Below are 20,891 nucleotides of genomic sequence, written 5' to 3'. Positions count from 1 at the left end.
GCACGAACCCGTGTCCCCTGCATCGGCAGGCGGACTCTCAACCACTGCGCCACCAGGGAAGCCAAGGATATTTTATAGATACTTACATAACAAGAGAAAAAGAATTTCCATGTTTTTTAATTGACAAAATTCAAAATATAATAATCAAATGTATTTTCTGGGGTTACTACAGGTTACTTCTGAGAAGGACATATTTTTTTTGGGGGGGTGGATAACATTTCACTTAAATGGAGTTCAAAGTTAATGTTCCATATCATCAAATCAATTGCAAATATTCACATGTTAAAAACTATTCTTAGTGCATAGGCCATACAAAAATAGGTGGTGGACTGGATTTAGCCTATGGGCCAGAGTTTGTCTATCCCCACTCAAAGAGGTCTCACTTATTTCCTTTTTCTTTGTTCATTCTGTATAGTTGCTAATGGTGACATTTTGAGTATGCTTTGTGTAAATCTGGGTTTCTATCTGGTATTTTTTTTCCCCTCCAGCCTTCAATATTTCTTACAGTAAAGGTTTAATGGCAACAAATTCTTTTATTTTTTGAATGTCTGGAAATGTCTTCATTTCACCTTCATTTCTGAAGGATATTTTCACTAAATATAGAATTCTAGGTTGACAAGATTTTTCTTTAGCAAGAGATGTCACTCCATTGTCTTCTGGATTGCATTATTTCTGGTGAGAAGTCAGCAATAATTATCTTGGTTTCTCTGGATGCTTATAAGATTTTTCTCTTTATCATTGGTTTTCTGCAATTTGATTATGATGTGCCTTGATGTGGTTTTTCTCTATTTATCCTGTTTGACCTTCTTTAGACTTCCAAGATTGGTGGATTGATATTTTTAATCAAATCTGGAACCGTTTTCTCTACCATCCCTGAGACTCCAACTACATATATGTCAGAACACTTGCTATTATTCCATAGGCTTTGTTCTTTTCATCCATTTTTTTTCTCTCTTTCACTTTGAATATTTTCTATTGTCCTGTCTAAAAGCTCATTGATTGCAATAGGCAGATTCTGAAATGGCTTTCAATGATCCCACCTCCTGCTTTTCACAGCCTTGGGTAATCTCCTTGTCTTGTTTGTGGGCTAGACCTAGTGACTTACTTCCGATGAGTAAAGTACAGAAAAAGTGTTGGGATGTATTTCTGAGATTAGGTTATAAAAGACTGTGACTTCTTCCTTCCTAGTACTTTCCTGCTCCTGGTTATTTTGATGAAGTCAGCTGCCATTTTGTGAGCTTTCCTATGGAGAGGCCCATGTGGCAAGGAATGGATGACGTTCACAAAGAAATGAACTCTGCTAGTAACTACTCAGTGAGCTTGGAAGCAGATCCTGCCCCTATTGAACCTTGAGATGATTGTGGCTCTGGCTGACAGTTTGACTGCAGCCTGGTGAGAGACCCTGTGCTAGAGGACCCAGCTAAGCTGTGCTGGATTCCTGACCCACAAAACTGTAAGAAAATAAATGTTATTGTTGTTTTAAGACATTGAGTTTTGGGACAATTTGTCATGTGGTAATAGATAACTAACATTCTCACCTTTTTTCCTAATCTTCCTGATTTGCTCCCATCAGTGAATTTTTTGATTCAGGTACTGTATTTCTTAGCTCTAGAATTTTCATTTGGTTCTTTTTAAAGTTTCCATTTCTCTTCTTTTTGAGTTATTAAGTCTTTGAACATATTTATAATATGAATTTTTAAGTACTTATCTGCCAATTCTATCATCCCTGCCATTTCTGACTCTGCTTCTATTGACTGATTTTTCTCCTGGTTACAGGACACATTTTTTCCTGCTTCTTTCAATGTCTCATAATTTTTTATTGAAAGTTGGACACTATGAACGTTTGAGTGTGGGATGTTTGCATTTTGTCATCATCTTTTAGGTGATATTGGGCTTTGTTCTGGCAGTCAGTTAATTTACATGTGGATCAATTTGATCCTTTCAAGACTCCATTTAAAACTTTATTAAGAATTAAGGCAGTCTTTAATCTAGGGCTAGTTTAGCCTTGCTCCTAAGATACGGCCTCTCCAGGGTTACTAGTAAATGTCCTGGATGCTTCAACTACTGGGGAGCTATGAACTAGAGTTTTGGCCAGAACTTTAGTTTATAGCTCCCCAGTAGTTGTTCTTTGACCAGACTTGTGAGATCCCACAAGAGGCACACACAGCTTAGTATACAACAGAAGATTAAAAGGCATCTTTCTAGAGCTCATTCTCAGTATAGCTCCCTCCTCTCCATACTTAATTTTGCTAATTTCAGTTGCTGAATTTCAGTTCCCCCAACTCTGATCTGTGTCTCCCAGGTCAGTGAGATTGCTTATGCTCTCCTTGGGAAACCCTGGAAGAAAGCTGAAGTGACAGTAGGTCTCAGCTCATTTGTTGCCCTTCTCTCAGGGCTCATTGTCCCGTACTGCCTGTTTTTCAATGTCTGCAAACAGTTTCTTATATTTTGTGCAGTTTTCCAGCCATTTATGATAGAAGGGCTAATCTGGGTACAGCTACCCTGTCCTGGAAGCTGCCTATGGGAGTCTTGTAAGCAATATATATTTTGATTTTAATGAAAGAATGGCTTACTTTTTCCATGTCTACAAGAATAATTTAAAATCTAAGCACTCCATTTATTTATTATGAAAACACAGTTTGGAGCTTGGCAGGAGGCAAGGGAAACAGATTTTTCCAATCATTTATCCAGCTGAGAAATCTTCACACAGATTTCTTCAGTAGGAAACAGTCTCTGCCCTTACCCTCTTCTCAATTTGGATCTCTTCTGATGTTACAATCATGAAAAAAAAAAAAAAAGAATTTGAGGAGATGGTAATCAAAATCTAGGAAAATGTAAATGTCTGCAAACTTTCCATTACACCTACATAACTGTTTTGTTATTATGGGTCTATAAGGCCCAAGTCAACAATTAAGTGAAAATTTAATAGCAAAAAGAAGGCTTCTCCCAGGAGGAAAAAAAGATGATGCTCCCGAAATGTTTTCTACTCTAACAGATATCAATATTCCAATCAACACAAGGAAATTCTTTCTTGTTTATTAGTAAGTCCTAGGGAAAAATGAAGAAAGTTTACACAGAATGTAAGAAAACCCACTGAGTGTCTCAGTACCAGCCAATTTTCTTCATAAACACAGACATTCATATATGTCATGCAGTGAGCAAACATGCCCCCAACAGCCCCCATGAGCAACTGTAGTACCTGATAATGAATATGGGAAGGTTTTTATCATCCATCTAGGGCTCAGAGTAGAACTGCCTGCCTCCTAAATTCAGAATGTTGACCCTTCCAGAGACCACACACTGTACTAAACACCTCTTTTCCAGGAACTACAGAGACAAGCACACTGGTCCTATCTATCATATGCTGAGGGTACACAGAATAGTAGGTTAAGAACAAGATGCTGGGTTTGCCTTTTCACTACAACTTTGAGAAGTTCTCCAATATGCCTCCATATCTCTTTGTTAGAGCCTCACCTGCTCTTGGCTGATTCCAAATTCTAAAAGCAACTTTTATTTTATATTTTTAATTTTGTTGATGTGGACCATTTTTTTTAATTGAAGGAAACTTTTAAATTTTACTTTATTTTTTATTTTATTTTATTTTTTGTGTGTGTGGTACGCGGGCCTCTCACTGTTGTGGCCTCTCCTGTTGCGGAGCACAGGCTCCGGACGCACAGGCTAAGCAGCCATGGCTCACGGGCCTATCTGCTCCGCGGCATGTGGGATCTTCCCGGACCGGGGCACAAACCCGTGTCCCCTGCATCGGCAGGCGGACTCGCAACCACTGCGCCACCAGGGAAGCCCTATTTTATTAAAAAAAAAAATTTATTTAATGTATTATTTTTTTGCTGTGTTGGGTCTTCGTTGCCGCGTGCAGGCCTTCTCTAGTTGTGGCGGGCGGGGGCTACTCTTTGTTGCAGTAGCTTCTCACTGCGGTGGCTTCTCACTGTGGTGGCTTCTCTTTGTTGCGGAGCATGGGCTCTAGGTGCGTGGGCTTCAGTAGTTGTGGCATGCGGGCCCAGCAGTTGTGGCTCGCAGGCTCTAGAGTGCAGGCTCAGTAATTGTGGCGCATGGGCTTAGTTGCTCTGCGGCATGTGGGATCTTCCCGGACCAGGGCTCTAACCCGTGTCCCCTGCAATGGCAGGCGGATTCTTAACCACTGCACCACCAGGGAGGTCCCATGATGTGGACCATTTTTAAAGTCTTTATTGAATTTGTTACAATATTGCCTCTGTTTTAGGTTTTCTTGGCCGCAAGCCATGTGGGATCTTAGCTCCCCAACCAGGGATCGAACTTGCACCCCCTGCATTGAAGGGCGAAGTCTTAACCACCGGACCACCAAGGAAGTCCCTAGAAGCAACTTTTAAATGTTCAGCGTAGTTCAGGCAGAGCGAGAGAAAGAGCCACTGAGCACTGACTGTAGCCCCTGGACAGCTGCCGGATTGCTGGAGGATGCAGCTGGGAGCATAACTAGGCATGTCCAGTGCAAACGTCAGGTGTCAGTTAATAATGACCAGGTCAGTCAACGGGACACATGCTGAGTTGGCTCCCACAGGCTAAGTTCTCAGGGGTCTGGCCAATGTTATCCAGCCGCAGCAACTGTTCCCTGAAACACAGTGATGGCCTATTTAACAGCAGATCACAGCTTGAGGTTACTGTAAACCAAACTGGGTCAGAGAACCTGAGAATGCAGTCTGGCATTCGAAGATGCAAGCTGGCCGCACGCTTATAGTGTTTCTCCACCTTTATCCTGTGGCACACGCCAGGTCTTTCTTTCCCTCCCACACACCTGGAAAAACTGAGGTGGTCCCCCTGTTTCCTAGGACCCATCTCCCAGCAGCTCCCTTGTTTTGGAAGAAGATGATAAATAAATCAAAATGCACTAAGCGGCACTTCCCCAGGCACTCGCCTCCTTCACTGAACGTGCACCTCATCAATCACACTATTGTCTGCTTGAAAGGCGAGCCTTGTAAATGTCATATCCACTCAGGCCCAAGGAGAGGCGCATCCAAATGCAGCAAGGAGTTTTAATTGGATAGTGTAATTAAACTAAAAAACCCCAGCAGACTCCCTTTGACAGGATAGATGAAGACCCCTTTTAATAGGGCTAGGAAATGTATCTGTTAAAAGGACGAGGCACTGCCTGCTCCTGACTGTGCTCCAGAGTACTCTTATGAAAAGGCAATTCCATAACTGGGGCATTTAATATGTTAGAGTCTGTTGTGTTCTGTAATCGAGCAGTACTTACCGTATTTGATCTGGAACTTATGAAATAAGTCCTTGTCAGAGAATAAAAACACAACATAGCTTGCCCACCTGATGTCTGAAGTGCCTGGACCCCCTGGGGATTGACAGAACCTGAGGATGTGAGTATAAATGCAAGCGCCTTATGAGGCATAGAGTATGCCAGCACGGCCACGGGCACGCAGCCACCCACCCACCTTGGGGTGCAGCTCTTTCACCCAGCGGTAGCTGAATGCGCACCCTCATTTCCCTCTCACACATTCTCACGAGCATCTAGAGAATATGACAAAATTCCTGGGTACCTCTCCTCTAGGAACTGGAATACCTGTCACGTCAACGTGCTTGTGTGTGTGTGTTTTCTCTGCTAGAATTACTCCTGTCAAGTAGGCAGAAAAGAAATCAGGTGGTCAGAGGATTCAGTGTATGGGCTGTGATGTGCCCAAGTTGATTTTAGTCCAAAACCTGAGTCCTTTTCCCAGTCTCCCTGCTCTCCTTTGCTGGGAGAAGGGGTGCGGGATGCACACACAGACGCACGCGCACACGCACGAGGCCTGCAGCTCCACAAACAAGGTAACAAAATTAGTGAGAACAAATGAAGAGGTTCGTGCCTGCACTGGACTGTCTTATAAGCAGACCATAACAATCCCTTTCAGATGGAATGCTAGTGTCCCAAGGTCAAGGTCAGGGAACCCAGCATCTGGATGGATCAAGACAGTCTCTAAGCTGGGGCTCCGGTGGGGTGCAGAGGCAAGGTTTCAGACTCCCCCATGGAAAGCTTTCCAAAAACAGACACTTCGCTTTATTTACAAAAACCTCCAAGTCAGTTTGCCTGGGCCTTCAGACTAATCTTTCTTTTCTAAGAATGGTGAAGGGTTTGTTTGATGACTGCTTTTACTCCTCCATAAAGCCTCCTTGGAGCTCTGTTTGCAAATCTTTGAACACTCTTTAATACTGGTCTTTCACCATGAGTTGATAAACCCATTAAGAACATATAAGTGAATGCTTATAATCTATGAAAACTGGACACTGAATTAAACCATCAAATACCTTTAGGTTTAAATGCAAACGACATAAAAGCATTTTGGCCATCAATTTGGCTATCACTTCTAGCCAGTGTGAATTCTGCTGGAAAAGCTATTTTCGTGCAGATGTGGAATTCAATGGGAAAGACTGACTCGTGTACCAACATCAATCAAAATGTCGACTTCCCTGGCAGCTCTCAACAGTAAGGCAGGTTCAAAGGTCACAGGATAAAGAAAAAGCCAAGCTCTGGTTCAGCTCTAATATCTCCTCGGTAGAAGTCTTGCAAAAGTACCCCCTTCTGTATTAGCCCTGCTTTCATTAATCTTCTTGCCATCTTCTTTAACTAGTCATGCAGAACCGCTCGATAGCAAGACGTATAATGGGGAAGGCCCTGTGCCTATTACCACGTTAACATTCTCTTAAGCCCCAGTGCAACAATGGAACGGGAAGGCAAAGGAAATGTGCAACTGCAGGGTGCAGTGCAGGCAATTCAATTACAGCCTGGGCTTACCTATGTCCTTCTGACCTATAAAACACAAGAGGCCTTTGTGTCTAACTGGCTCGGCCATTAAGGTTGCTGAAGATCACAACAATGCTGGTCTTTTCTATCTAAGCTAAATCAATGTGGACAAATCATTATTCAGTAGCTTTAATTTAATTAGTAAATTAAATACACTACTTTACAGATCTTGTCAAGTACTTATGAAAAGAAAGATTCATTTAAGTGGGAGGTCACCAATAAACCCAGCTAATTTAACTCATAACCTTAACTAAATCTCATCTCAAATATCCAGCAGGTTCTATTCACAAGGGCTTAACAGTCTCCTGCAGTTGTGGTTAACTCACAATCTCAAAGAGTTCCTGCCCTGAATCCAAACAGTGTTTTGGACAAAACAAACAAACAAACAATCCCCCACCAACACAACCAGCATCAATAGAATCCGATTTCCTTTAAATTATACTATTGCAAGAGAATGTAATCAGGTTACCTCTATTATGTTACTTCCTTAAGATTTGAGATCATTTATACTTAATTGAGACACAGAGCTCTTTTCAGCTATAAAGACGACAGCTACTTTATTAAAGTTTAAATATGATTTCTTAATGATAGGCTGCTTCCTTTAAAGACTCTAAACCTGCACGACCTTCTTATGATAAAACCAGACCTGGCAGGCTTAAGTCTGGTACTTTATTTAAATACAGCCCAAGAGTCCCCGACGGGTGCTAATTTCACAGAAAGGTCCCTTTCTTTTGTTTCAGTGTTGGAATTTGAGACTAGTACTTAAAAAGAGTGTCCAGTGCATTTAAAGCCTACATCTAGACCTGTATAAGAATGGAGAATTATTTCTGAGACAATTTAACCATGGTAGTTTCTGATGGAAACATTCTCCTATATGATGTATACGTCTTTGTTCAGTTAAAATGAAATTAGAATTAATTCATCTTTTAGAGGTTTGTGACAGCCTTCAAACAGCAAAATATATCCTAAGGAGTGGCAAAATCAGACTTAGAAATCACTGATTTGAATAATAATGGCAGCGTACAGCTTTTTTTTTTTTTTTTTTTTAAATCTAGAAAGGCAGAATGTGTTCTTAATTTCTCAGGGCTGTTGACACACTGATTTTCTCAACTAACTTTTATAAGAGTCCATATTTATATGTACAATTTTTTTAAAGGTATGTATCTATTTAGTCATTAAGTTCCAGGTCTTAAACACTCACAGGGACAGAGCAATAAATCTTCCCTATGAGAACATGGCCTATGAGGTACAAGTTAGGGGAAGGAAAGAGAGCCATAGAATTGCTATTTATGGAGTATGGCTTCAGAGTCTGGGTCTTTCTGATTCCACAATATATGTAATTATGTGTTTAACTGCAGGCGCTCTAATGCTCAGTCCCTTTGCCAAGTCAGCTATTCACATACTTTTTGGATACAGCATCAATTAAACTTGAGTTGTGTTCTTTATGACGACCAAATTAATGGTTTGACAGCGGCTTTTTCAATAAACACTGCAAACTGGCCATATTTGAGGTTTTAAAAACCGTTTCTTTTCTGTTCAAAATTCTGACAAACATGTCTCAAGTAAGACTGGGGACAACTTCATTATCCTCCCAACACTTAATGCCTTTTTGTAAAGAAGGCTGTTTAATAACATGTCTGCTCTGTTTTCACAACTAAATTATTCCAGTTGGTCACACGTTCCAGTCTTCGGCAAGACACTTGTGTTATGAGAGATAAAAACATGAAAAAGGAAATATACTGCAGAAATCAAAAACCTTATCTACTTCTAGACTCTCTCTCTCTGCCATAATTCGTTTAAGAAGGCCCCGAGAATAATTTTTGATGTAAACTCAGCTACAAACATACATCACTATGCTGATAAAAATCACCAGCTAAACTTATGAAATATAGTGACTTTCATTTCTTTAGTGCTGTTAAAGTAACTTTTTTCTAAGGTTCAACAGACACAAAAGATAAAAAGGGTTACCATTAATCCTTTAAAAAAAGAAGAAGAAGAAGAAGCCGCATAGATTAATTCTGTGGTCTGATGATGTTCTTGAAGATGAACTTTTTAGATTAAGTCAATGAATTAATTTGATGAAGATACTGGAAATCATAAAAAAAATAATAGCATCAAGCTGATTCAATTAATACATCTTTGTTTTGGGCACTTTACAACATAAATTATGTTGAATAACTTTCGGTTTCTCAATTCTGGCCTCATTGGGTTCTATTTCAAGACATTCACTGAGGACAACCCTGCAGGCACTGTGCTAGGGAACGAAAATACAGAAACCAGTCTCTGGTCAATGAGTTCAGCATGGAGATGGGGGTGGGAGACAGGGTCAGACCTCAAGTAAACACAGCACAGTGTGTGAGCTGCTTTACCAGAGGTGTGTGCAAACGCCTGGGGACAAAATTACAGACAGAGTCTGACACTGGAGCTGGATCTTGAAAAATGAGTGGGCCGGGTGTGAGGAAACTGAGGGGTCCATGAATTAAAGAGAGGGTCAGGGTGGAGGTGTATTCCTGGCAGTGGGAACAGCGGAAGCACAAAATTCAAGGTGTGCTCGTGTGCCAGTAGTTCACAGTGACCACTGTGGTCACAGGGACCACAGCTCAAGTTCAGGATGAGAAATCACGGGCTATGAGCTTAGAGGAGTCAAGGTCTGTAAAGGCTATGCCGAGGAGTCTGAATTTTATTCTGTGAGCAACTTTCAAACATTTTTTGAAAACAGCAAAATCCTTTTTATCAATTGACTTTTTAAGTGCAGAATCCCCAAATGGGTAGGGATTAAATGCAGAATCCTTTGTTTGAAGGGGAGGCCTCATGCCCAACTCTGCCCTACACACACACACACACACACACACACACACACACACACACACACGCACACACACACACACATGCACACACACCCCGGCCCCTGAGAACCCAGAGCTCTGAGGGACAAGGTCTGAAAGTGCTGTGGTAGGGGCAGGGACTCAGGAAGTATCTCACTGGGGCAGGCAGTGTGCCTCTCTGTTCAGGAAAGTGTCATAGTTCTAGATCTCTGGGGCCAGAGTGAGGGGGGGGAAACCTCTATAAAACCTACATGTGCAGTTTTTACACAGAACCGTTCAGTAGGTCTAAGAATATGACAAAAGACTCCTGCTCGACTGTCAATACAGTCATATTGAAAGGGTGGGGCCCACATCTGCTCTGGATCCCTAATGCTTGGAACTTGGCCTCACTCTCACAGATGTGTGATTATTACATTACTTTTTGACTGAATGACCTTAAGAGGCAACAGAAAGGTGGTAGCTGTGCATCTGTTTCATTCCCTCCTAGGTTGGGTATGTTACATCCTTTACCGTTTGGTGCCTGAATCACAGCCCTCCTGGACAGTGAGTGTCTTGGTGTGAATGTAAGGGAAATCTGAATCCTATTTCTAGCTCTTTCTCTAACCTCTCCACTCGAGTTTATCCCCCTATGCAACGTGTAAGTGATTGCCTTTCATTTCTCCGAGACATGGAGAATTTATAAAATGTTACTTTTCAAAGCATTCTGAGTTCTTGGGAATAAAGATGCTAGAACAATGAAATTTTTACTGGTTGACTGGCCGGAGTGAGAGGGATTAGGAAGAAGATGTTTATCTAAAGGCAGATGGAATCTGGCCGCCTTGGGGCAAAGGGCCCAAGAGTAGCAGGCGATTTTCTCACCACTCCTCTGGCAGCCATCTTGCCTCTGAAAGCCATCGAGGCCTCACTGGATGACAGGAATGGTAGGAAGCGGGGCGGGTATGGCTTTACTCCTTTCCCTGCACCACTATGTTCTCCCTTCTTGCTAAGCTGTAGGCTAATGAGTTGAAAAGAGGAGACCATGTAGCCCAGCACTGCTGCATTTGACAAAACAATTAAATACCCAACCATAAATGAGGCCAAGTGGCATATGTGCCCAGTCCGCAGGCAAAGTTTTTGTTCTTTAAGCCCCTGTTTAATCAGTTTCATCTCAAAAACTTGAGCCATATTATAGACACTTGCTGGCCTTTAGATTTCTTACTGTTCCTTTTAAGTATGTCATTCCTTATATTTGTTCCCCAATTTAGCAGACACCGGAATAAAGGGGATTAACACAAATTGGGTGCTTAGGTCACACTCCGAGTTACTAAGTCAGAACCTACTGGGGTGGGTCCTGGGTGGCTGCGTTCTAAACAGGCTCTGCAGGCAGTGCCGGTAACGCACTGGATTTGAGAACCACTGTCTTATAGCCTTCTCCAGGCAACTAACAAATCCTTTCTTCCATGGAGGAATATCACTGCGATCTGTGTCCTTTCTGCCTCTTGATGGGACTGAAGCCCTAAAAATGATTAATCTAAAAGCTACACTTAATTACTTAACTGCAAAAATATAATATGCTAAAATATACACCCAGACTATATCTACTTTGATAATTTAAACAGAGGAGTGCCAACCCAGCAGTGATCTCTTCTGCAGGACCAGGCAGGAGTTTAATTACGAGCTGGTAGGTCATGCAGCTGCCAATAGTCTGGAGGGTGATGACACCTCTGGCATGATGGATATCTAAATCTAGTCTTCAGCCGCCACAGGAAATCCTCCAACTTCCCTCGATCTGGCAAGGAAGGAAGGCAGGTCCAGGTCTGACAGGTCCAGTACCCCAAACGGGAAGGGGAAGGGAGCACAAAGTGAAATGAGGGCTCTGGTGAGTGCAGATTCCCATTAGGAATCTGCCCCTGTGGCCCCAGCCCTCAGCGGGGGGGCTACTGAGGTCAGGAACCACTGTGAGGTTCTCTACTGCCGTCAAGAGTGAACAGAACAGGGGCCCATGTCAGGCTCTGGGCACCATAATACAATCCCATTTAATTAAAAGAAATTTCTGGTAATGAATTAAACAGACCCAAGGAAAAAGGGACACAGTGGCAATATATTCTCCTGGTACCCAGCACACAGAAGGGAAGGGAGGAAGAGTGGAAGGAGACATAAATAAAAGGGACTACTCACTGGGGCTTTTTTCTTCAGCAAGGTCACAGGCACAGAGCAGGTCAGAATCGACTGAGATGGGTTTCTGCTTAATCCAAAACTTAGTGCTGGCTTTCTGATTCGTAACTGGGTCTATCTCTACTTTGTCTCCAGAGATACCTGTAAGGCCAAGGGGAGGACAAAAAAGAAGCCACAAGAAGTACAAGGTGTAAGTGATTTCAGGGTAATCATTTGACCTGTCTTATAAATCCTAAATTGCAAGAACATGAGCTCTTTTCTAGAGCTTTGGGGAATGCCATAGGCTTCTTAAGACAGACATAAGGAGACTCCAAATGGCACAGAGAAGTTGCACAGTCTGGTTTCCTGGGTGGGTGAGCTGGGGTTGGAGCGGGGGAGGGGGAAAATCAAAAGCCATATAAAAAGGTATTAAGGGGCTTCCCTGGTGGCGCAGTGGTTGGGAGTCCGCCTGCCGATGCAGGGGACGTGGGTTCGTGCCCCGGTCCGGGAAGATCCCACATGCCGCGGAGCGGCTGGGCCCGTGAGCCACGGCCGCTGAGCCTGCGCGTCCGGAGCCTGTGCTCCGCAACCTGAGAGGCCACAGCGGTGAGAGGCCCGCGTACCGCAAAAAAAAAAAAAAAAGGTATTAAGAAGCTTACCTCCTTAGATATAACACAGAAACAATACAGAGTTTATCTACATATTGTTAATGAAATATAGTTACTATAAGATATGGTTCATTTAAACAATTTTGATCAGTGGTCTCTGTTTTGTTTTGCTTTGCTTTAGAAGATCTGGGTTGGACAGATAAAGCTGTAACATCACCTACGCCTAAACAGCTAGGCTACCAATGAAGAGTTTCTGACCTGGAAAAATCCTGCACGCTAAAAACAGGAAAAATCTCTCTCTCTTACTAAATAATTCTCTGACGCTAAATAATTATCCATACTGTATTTAAAGGAAGTCACAGGAAGATCAAAGGATCCTTCACATTAAACATTCCAAGTTCAAGTCTTGGAGCCTGGTTTCAGGCTGTGGAGGTCACTGCTTCTCCACCGATGGAGAGACAGCACTGGGTGTGCACTTTATGTAACAAAGACTTTCTAACAGGAATCCAGAGCATTAACTACAGGGACTTCAGGTTTCATTTTCAGAGCTGTGAAAGACATAACACACTGTGCAGTGACTGGGAGCAAAGGTGTTAGGAGAACCAAGGTAACGCCAGGGATGGAGGGTGTCCTGGGATAACTGCAGAAACGCACAGTGATTGCTCTCCTGGTATCACCAAGCAGAAGGTGCCCAGCCTGACACAAAGGTTTTGGCTAGATGCTCTCTTTTTCCTTTTACTGAAAATCGAGGAATCTGTTCATGAAGTGAAACAAAACCCTTCAATACCCTTCTAGAGTGGACCCCAGATGGAATCTTAAAAGTAATTAATTTTTAGGCCACAGTTTAAAGGTCAGGCTCAAAGTGAAAAAAAGCAAAACGAAGTAAAAATATAAGAAATAATTAAAACAATCAAGTGTTCATACTGAAACAGAAAAGACAACCAGAATTAACATATTTCATCCTACGGATCACACTTAGAAAATTTAAAATATAATGTGAGAAAACTTAGTAGGCCATAAGATAAGGCAGATAAAAGAAATAGCTAAATTAAAAAACAAAAATCAAAAGAACACAATGACCACAGTCAGACCAAATTTAAAATTAAAAAAGAAAACAAACAAAATCCTAGTGATTAGCTCTGCCACACACTCCATTCATCTCTATTTTACTTTATGAATAAAGAAATCCCAAATAGCAGTCAGACAAAGGCAGGAGACTGGACAGACTACGGAAGAGTCTCGCCTGCTGTCTGAAGGAGACACTGCAGTTCAGTTGCTTAACCCTGGTCATTACCGTGTGGTCTTTGGAAAAGACGAACAATCGGTATTTTTTATTAATCGAACGCTGGAATTTGTCATTAGACATATTTCAGGAACACCGTATTTCAATTAGGCATAACGTCATAAGCCCAATTGACTCTGGACGTTCAGGTCTAGATGATTTCAGGAGGGCGAGAATGTATCAGGAGACCAATTTTATTACATTTCACTTAAAACAGATTACCCAGTTACACTCTTCCCTCCAATTTGGTCATTAAATGTTAAAGATCTGGACATTTCTATAGTTCCCTGAAAGAAGAAAAGTACTTACACCGTGGTTGTTGGTAGTGTTTTTTTACCCCTTCTGCTTCTTGTTTTGACATTTATAAAAGTCAAAACGAGCAGAGCAAAATAAATGTGCAGATCTCTTATGTGGAATAAACCCTTCCCCACATTCCTTTCTCAGAAAGGGAAGGGGAAAGATCATCATCAGAGAGACACGGTTTTAAAATTTTGTTCTACGGCCCTGCAACTCCTGAAGCCGTAGTCAGTCAATACTGTTAATGTAGCTTGTTAATTTGATAGGATTTGTCAGGTAACTCCACTGGAAAATTATATAAAACTGTTCCAGATGAAAAGATGATAGTGACATGAATTTAAGTGATAGAACAATAGTGGAATATAAACCAGAAATGACACCCAAAGTGGCTGTTGATTTATTGCCGTAGTGAGTTTGGTTCTGGGCTCCCATGTATATTAGTGCTACAAATCTGGGTCCATTTAGCAGAGGGATGCGCATACATACATCACCAGCTCCTGCTCCAAGCCAAGGTCACTCCCCATTGCATCAATCTTTTCAACAGAGCCTACTTCACAAAGCAGGACTTTTGTAACCATCTCAGATATAACAGACTCTCGTCCTCTTTCATCTTTCTTTTATCATGTAAAGTACACTTTAACTTCTATTATTTTTATCTGCAAATTGTTACTGTATAGTTCATCCATTACGGGCTGTATCTCTGCATCAACTGCCTAAGCTCTGCTCGGCCACAAGAACACTTTCCCAAAGACACCCTTTCCTGGGGTTATTGTGCAGTCACTGTTCACAGAGGGGAACCCCAAGCCTGCAGTTTGGGGATGAAGATGTGGGAGACGAGCACACTAGATTCAAGACAGGCAGGCAGGCGCAACACCGTTTAAACAAGTGGTGTGTTCCAAAAGAGATGCGTGTAAATCAGATTTTTTTCTGAATCAAATCACATTTTCCCAGTGACTTCTAGTTTCAGAGATACTTTATCTTCATTTTGGATTGATCTGTAATTGGCAGGGGCTCCCAACACTTTAGTTTTAAGTTTCTCTGCCCTGCAGGCTTTCAGTCAAGTAGTTAATGATCTGTAAAACACTCGACTGCCTAGAGGAGTCACTATTTAAAGAAACCTGTAGGGGAATCTTTCCTGACGGGAAAAATCCTTTTGTACGTTAAATAACCTCACCCGACTCGAGATACGTGAGTCCGGCTTCTTAAAGCAGGGCACACGGCCCCACAGGACCCTATTCGCTCTTGCTGGACAAGTGGCAGCCCACTGCCGGAGCCCATTTTCCTGAGCACACCCAGACCCCACTACTGTTGAAGACAGAGTCTGTGGAATCCAGCCGGGAAGCAAACAGGAGGAGGCAGCCTGGTGGAGAGGAAACCAGTTTGGAGGCTGGTGCTACAGGCTAGGTCAGGGGCAAAGAGCGGTGAAGCATTAACTGGCACCAACTATGTGCCAGAAAGGTTAGAAATCCTTTGTATGCATCGATTCAAATCTCACAACAACCTTATGAAGTTGGTTACTACGTTTTTCCCTATTTTATAGATGAGGAACCTGAAACACAGGGAGGTTAAGTAACTTGCCCAAGTTTACACAGCTACAAAGTGGCAAAGCTGGAATTTGAAGAAAGCCAGGTAATCTGGTTCCAGAATCTGTCCCCTCAGCCACTGCACTATTCTGCAGGAACTATGTGAGGTGTTTTACATAACATACGCTAGGAGAGATGATGGTACTTGTCTAAGGCTGGGGATATTGATTGATTGATTGATTTGGCTGTGTTGGGTCTTCGTTGCTGCACGTGGGCTTTCTCTAGTTGCGGTGAGCAGGGGCTACTCTTTGTTGCAGTGCGTGGGCTTCTCACTGCGGTGGCTTCTCTTGTTGTCGAGCTTGGGCTCCAGGCGTGCGGGCTCAGCGGTTGGGGCTCACAGGCTCTAGAGCACAGGCTCAGTAGTTGTGGCACACGGGCTTAGTTGCTCCGTGGCACGTGGGATCTTCCCTGACCTGGGCTCGAACCTGTGTCCCCTGCACTGGCAGGTGGATTCTTAACCACTGCGCCACCAGGGAAGCCCAAGGCTGGGGAGCTTTAAAGTGGGAAAGCTGTGTTCATACCCAGAGCCATCTGGTTCCCAAGTATGATCCTTTCTACTGCTCTGCACGGCCCCATTCAGCTAAGTCAAGAAGATGAGATAAGAAATTCTGCCCACCTAGTCTTTAGTTTCCTCTCTCAATTTTCACCAAGGAACAAATAATATTCAAATGTGCCAATAAATGTACACCTATTTTTGTTCATACATGGCAAACTGGAGCATGAAATCCTATCAATATTCTTCTGTTTGACCACTGAGCATGCTTCTGAAAAGTTTTTGTGTAAAGTCACTGAAGGAAAGGCAGAGGCACTCCTTAAAGTGTCATTTATGCACTATTTTAAAGTAATTCAAATTATAAACATACGTCCAAGAAAACAAGGGAAGCTGGCTTTTGTTAAGTTTACATTTCTCCAACTTAAATGGCCAACAAGAATTAATCCAACCATGTCAGAATACAATACAACCATGAAAAATCCATGCAAAATTATGTATAAGAAAAGCTCTGACTTGGAAAAATTCTTATGACACTAGGTGAAAAGGACAGAAAAATATTTATAGAAAAGAGATCAAAAGGATATGCTTCATATTGGTAGAGTGGTCAAGTCAACTCTGGCCAGTGGGATTACATCCTTTTCTTTTCTATATTTTTCCAAAGTAGAAATTTCACCAAAAATAAAAACAAACATCATTTTATTTGTTTTTGTTTTTTTGTTTTTGTTTTGTTTGGCAGTACGTGGGCCTCTCACTGTTGTGGCCTCTCCCGTTGTGGAGCACAGGCTCCGGACGTGCAGGCTCAGCGGCCATGGCTCACGGGCCCAGCCGCTCCGCGGCATGTGGGATCTGCCCGGACCGGGGCACGAACCCGTGTCCCCTGCATCAGCAGGCGGACTCTCAACCACTGCGCCACCAGGGGAGCCCCAAACATCATTTTAAAAGTTGACTTTTGTTTGTTTGTTTGTTTCTACTTCAGAATTCAGTACTTTTTCCCAATTTTTATTTATTTATTTATTTATTTATTTTTGGCAACGCCATGTAGCTGCGGGATCTTAGTTCCCCGACCAGGGGTTGAACCCGTGTCCTTGGAAGTGAAAGCGTGCAGTCCTAACCACTGGACCGCCAGGGAATTCTCTCCCAATTTTTAAAATATGAGGAAGTGAGTATGTTGAACTCTGTAACTGGTAATCATGAGAAGTGATCCTAAACTGAAGACTCCTTCCACCTAGCAGTCCTCCAGTCCCTGAGGGGCTGGGCTGCTGGGAAGGGCTCCTAGGAGCTGTGTTATGCCCAACCCGGTGCCACTCTGACAAATGGTCCCCGGGAGGCTCCACCCCAGCAGCCCAGCCAGTGAGGAGGAGGAGAGGATGGGGGCCGGCCCGAAGCGGCCAGAGTCAGCCCCTTCCCTCGGAAACAAGGAGGCCATTTGTCTCCTTTACCAGCTCTCCTCCCCAACCCACTTATCCAAAGCCATCCGTCATGACCTTTTCATGTTCCTACTTCTGACAGCTTCCAGATACAGTGAGTCAAACTTCACTGGAAGCAAACTATCACACCAACTGTCAAAGGCAGAAAACACTGCCTGATTGCTGTCCTACATCAACGCCAGCATATAAATCCTTCCTTAACAAGACAGCTCAAAATAAACAAAAATGCAACTATAATGTATATACAACTCTCTGGGGAGACTATTTGTCCAATGCTTTAGAGTTATCACAAGGAGACCCTTGTCTGTTTTAGTTAACCAAAAGATTTCCATAAGAGGAAATGAGCCCTGTATATCATCTTCTGCTAACACAGACTAGGTACCTACTTTGGGCAGCCCCTGCGCTGGGTCCTTTTGTGTGTAGCAACTTGAGAGCTCACCACATCTCTACCAGGAAGGTAGTAGCAGCCCATTTTACATTTAAAGGCAGTAGTGCAGAGAGGTTAGGAATAGGGGACTTTGGAGTCACAGAGTCCTGAGTTTGGGTATCAGCTTCCCTACTTCCTAACTATGTGACTTTGGGAAGGTTGCTATAAATAGATGGTGATGATAATAAAATCCACCTCATGGGCTTGTTATGAGGATTAAGTGAAGTAAGACTTGTAAAAGTGTTTGGAATAGTGCTTAAGCCATAGCTAGTGACATATACGACTACTTCTCATGACTATTGTTACCCGGAGTCAGGCACTGGGCTAAGGGATGTGATACAGACCCACTGATGAGGGTCAGGACAGGGGAGTGAGCTCAGAGAGCCCTGGGAGGGATAGGAACAAAGGACCTGCCCGGCGCTAGTCTGGGGTGGGGGTGGGGGTGGGAGGTGATTCTCTCTGGGACCGGCTCTATACCCCAGTACTGGAAGCACTGGGATCCAGAACAACTGTCCACCTGGGAAGACCAATGCCCTCATCCCCACGAATCCTTGCAATAACCTCCCATCACCAAGAGGGCAAACCTCTTCCCAGCAACCTCCAAGAGTTCAATTCAACAACAGGAAGAACATTCTCACATCTGGAAGTTGTGGAAATGTTTGTGCTAGGGAACCCCTGCCCTACAAGGTCTCCAAGTCATGAATCTGGAGATCTTGATCTCACTGGTATTATCCTGGGCAAAGTTACTTCTCCCTCGGTGACCCTGAGCTTTCTCCTTTGTACAATGAGGAAACAACAGTACCAACTCCTAGGGTGTCATGAAGGTAGAATGGCCTAAGCATGTACAAAAGAGCAGAGTGCCTGGCACATAATAAAGGCTCAATTATTATCAAAATTATTATTAAAAATGACCTCAGACAGGTGAAATGACGTACTTGACCAGGGTGAATCAAGCTAGGAAACAGCAAAGCTGGGGTTGAAGTCCAGGTCTACGGGACTAAGTCCAGTCGGTGCGTGTTCCCACACGTCAGCTGTTTCCTATATGCTTGACTTTTAGAAGGCACAGCTGCCCCACAAGGCACACTTAAAATACCCTTCTAGTGAGCTGGAACACCAGTGTGGCAACGATTAGGGCATCTAACATTCCCCGCCTCAGTGTATTTCCTGAGTTATTGCTTATTTGCTTGGACATCACGAGCTGTGGTTCATTCATCAATTTCCTACAACTGCGAATCCAAGACTACAAAAGCCCCACTGCTGTTAAATCCTGGAGTAGCTTTTTATACAATTCTACAGTCCTCTTGTCTTCAGGTTACCTAGAGCCTATGAAAGCCTGGAAAAGCCCCTGGGGAGTGTCACTGAACAACTCTTAGCCAGAGTGGATTTTGCTGAATTTATGCAGCCAATCGATAGCATCTACAGAGCAGGCAGGGAAATCTTTGATACTTCTCTGAATTTACCCACAGGATCAGACACAAAGGCTGTTTGGGCTTAATGAGAGATCACCTAGTCTGGGGCTTTCATTTCCCTTATGAAGAAATTGAGGCTTAGGGCGGGGATATGACTTGTCTGATGTCACCCATTAATGACAGAGCTATAACCATAATTCACATCCCATACTACAAAGCTAGGGCTTAAAAAGACCCACTTTGTCTCACTATGCATTATGTTTACAGTGATCAAATGCATGACAGTATAGGGGCTTGCCTGGTGGCGCAGTGGTTAAGAATCCGCCTGCCAGTGCAGGGGACACGGGTTCGAGCCCTGGTCCGGGAAGATCTCACATGCCGCAGAGCAACAAAGACCGTGCGCCACCAACACAGCAGTAATGCTGTGTTTCCTAAGAGAACTTATACTATCACCTGCAGAATGAGGAAAAACCTGATCGTCCCTACGCCCAGGCCCCAGTACATCGTCAGGGCTCAAGTGCCAAGGATGAGGAAGTGGTAAAAAGAATACGGAACCTTGGCAAACTCTCACGTATCCGATTCCCACTAATTCCATTATGCCAGTGGTTCTCAACTTTTTCCAATTCTTAATTCTTCCTCAGCCATCCGAGGAACCTGACACATTGTCACTAGTAACCGTGGATTACTGAACAGGAATTCTCAAAAGGGTAGATCTGGGAGCAGAGAGGAAAGTATACAGTTAGAAAAAGCCTCTCGAGTTTCCGACATTCCTTGTCAGGGGATTTTCCCTTGACTTGATCACTGCATTAAGCATTAATGTGGTAAAGAAATTTTCTGGAGGCAGTCTTGATAGTATCTGTCCTGCTACCTCATAAATTCATTAGGATTTGATAAACTCTATTCCAAATTTTGGTTCAGAAAATGTTGTCAAAATAGGGAGAGAACAATCATTTAATACTAGAATTTATTGCTAGTTTATTACTATTAACACTAGAATGCTGGGACTTCCCTGGTGGTCCAGTGGTTAAGAATCCGCCTTCCAATGCAGGGGACGCAGGTTCGATCCCTGGTTGGGGAACCAAGATCCCACATGCTGTGGGGCAACTAAGCCCGCATGCCACAACTAGAGAGCCCATGTGCCGCAACTACGGAACCCACACGGTCTGGAGCCTGCACGCCACAACTACAGAGCCCATGTGCTCTGGAGCCCACGCACCATAACTAGAGAGAGAAAACCTGCACGCCACAACTAGAGAGAAGCCTGTGCACCACAACGAAAGACTCTGCGTGCTGCAACTAAGACCCGACACAGCCATAAATAAATAAATAAATATTTAAAAAAAATACTAGAATGCTAGAATTTGCATTCTCAAACCCAGGGATCCTGGAGTTAAACATGATGCAAGCCTCCTCATGAACATTTTAGTGCCTTTGAGTGGAGAAGGGTATCTCCTTAGTATTCAATATGAAATGGAAAAGTGGAAGGAAGATCAATCCATTTCTTAAGAACATGAATTTCCAGATTACGTAATTACTTGAACTATACTCCATAGGTATCCCACTGGAAAATAACAGGGGCAAATATTTTATTCATACAACCACATGAACTACTTTCAGCGT

At 43.2% G+C, this 20,891-nt stretch overlaps 1 protein-coding gene across 4 annotated transcripts in view; it reads right to left on the bottom strand.

Annotated features, from left to right (window-relative positions):
- The window catches only part of MAPKAP1 (MAPK associated protein 1), a 232,170-nt gene that overhangs the window by 15,164 nt on the left and 196,115 nt on the right, over window positions 1-20,891 (bottom strand). For all 4 annotated transcript variants that reach the window (XM_007102665.3, XM_007102666.3, XM_007102668.3 and 1 more), the window contains one exon: window positions 11,770-11,907. In XM_007102665.3, the coding sequence (XP_007102727.1) occupies window positions 11,770-11,907 (138 nt within the window). The remainder of the gene's footprint in view (window positions 1-11,769; window positions 11,908-20,891) is intronic.

Source organism: Physeter macrocephalus, chromosome 9 (assembly GCF_002837175.3).
Source record: "Physeter macrocephalus isolate SW-GA chromosome 9, ASM283717v5, whole genome shotgun sequence".
NCBI lineage: Eukaryota > Metazoa > Chordata > Mammalia > Artiodactyla > Physeteridae > Physeter > Physeter macrocephalus.
This window is presented reverse-complemented; position numbering and strand designations above follow the sequence as displayed.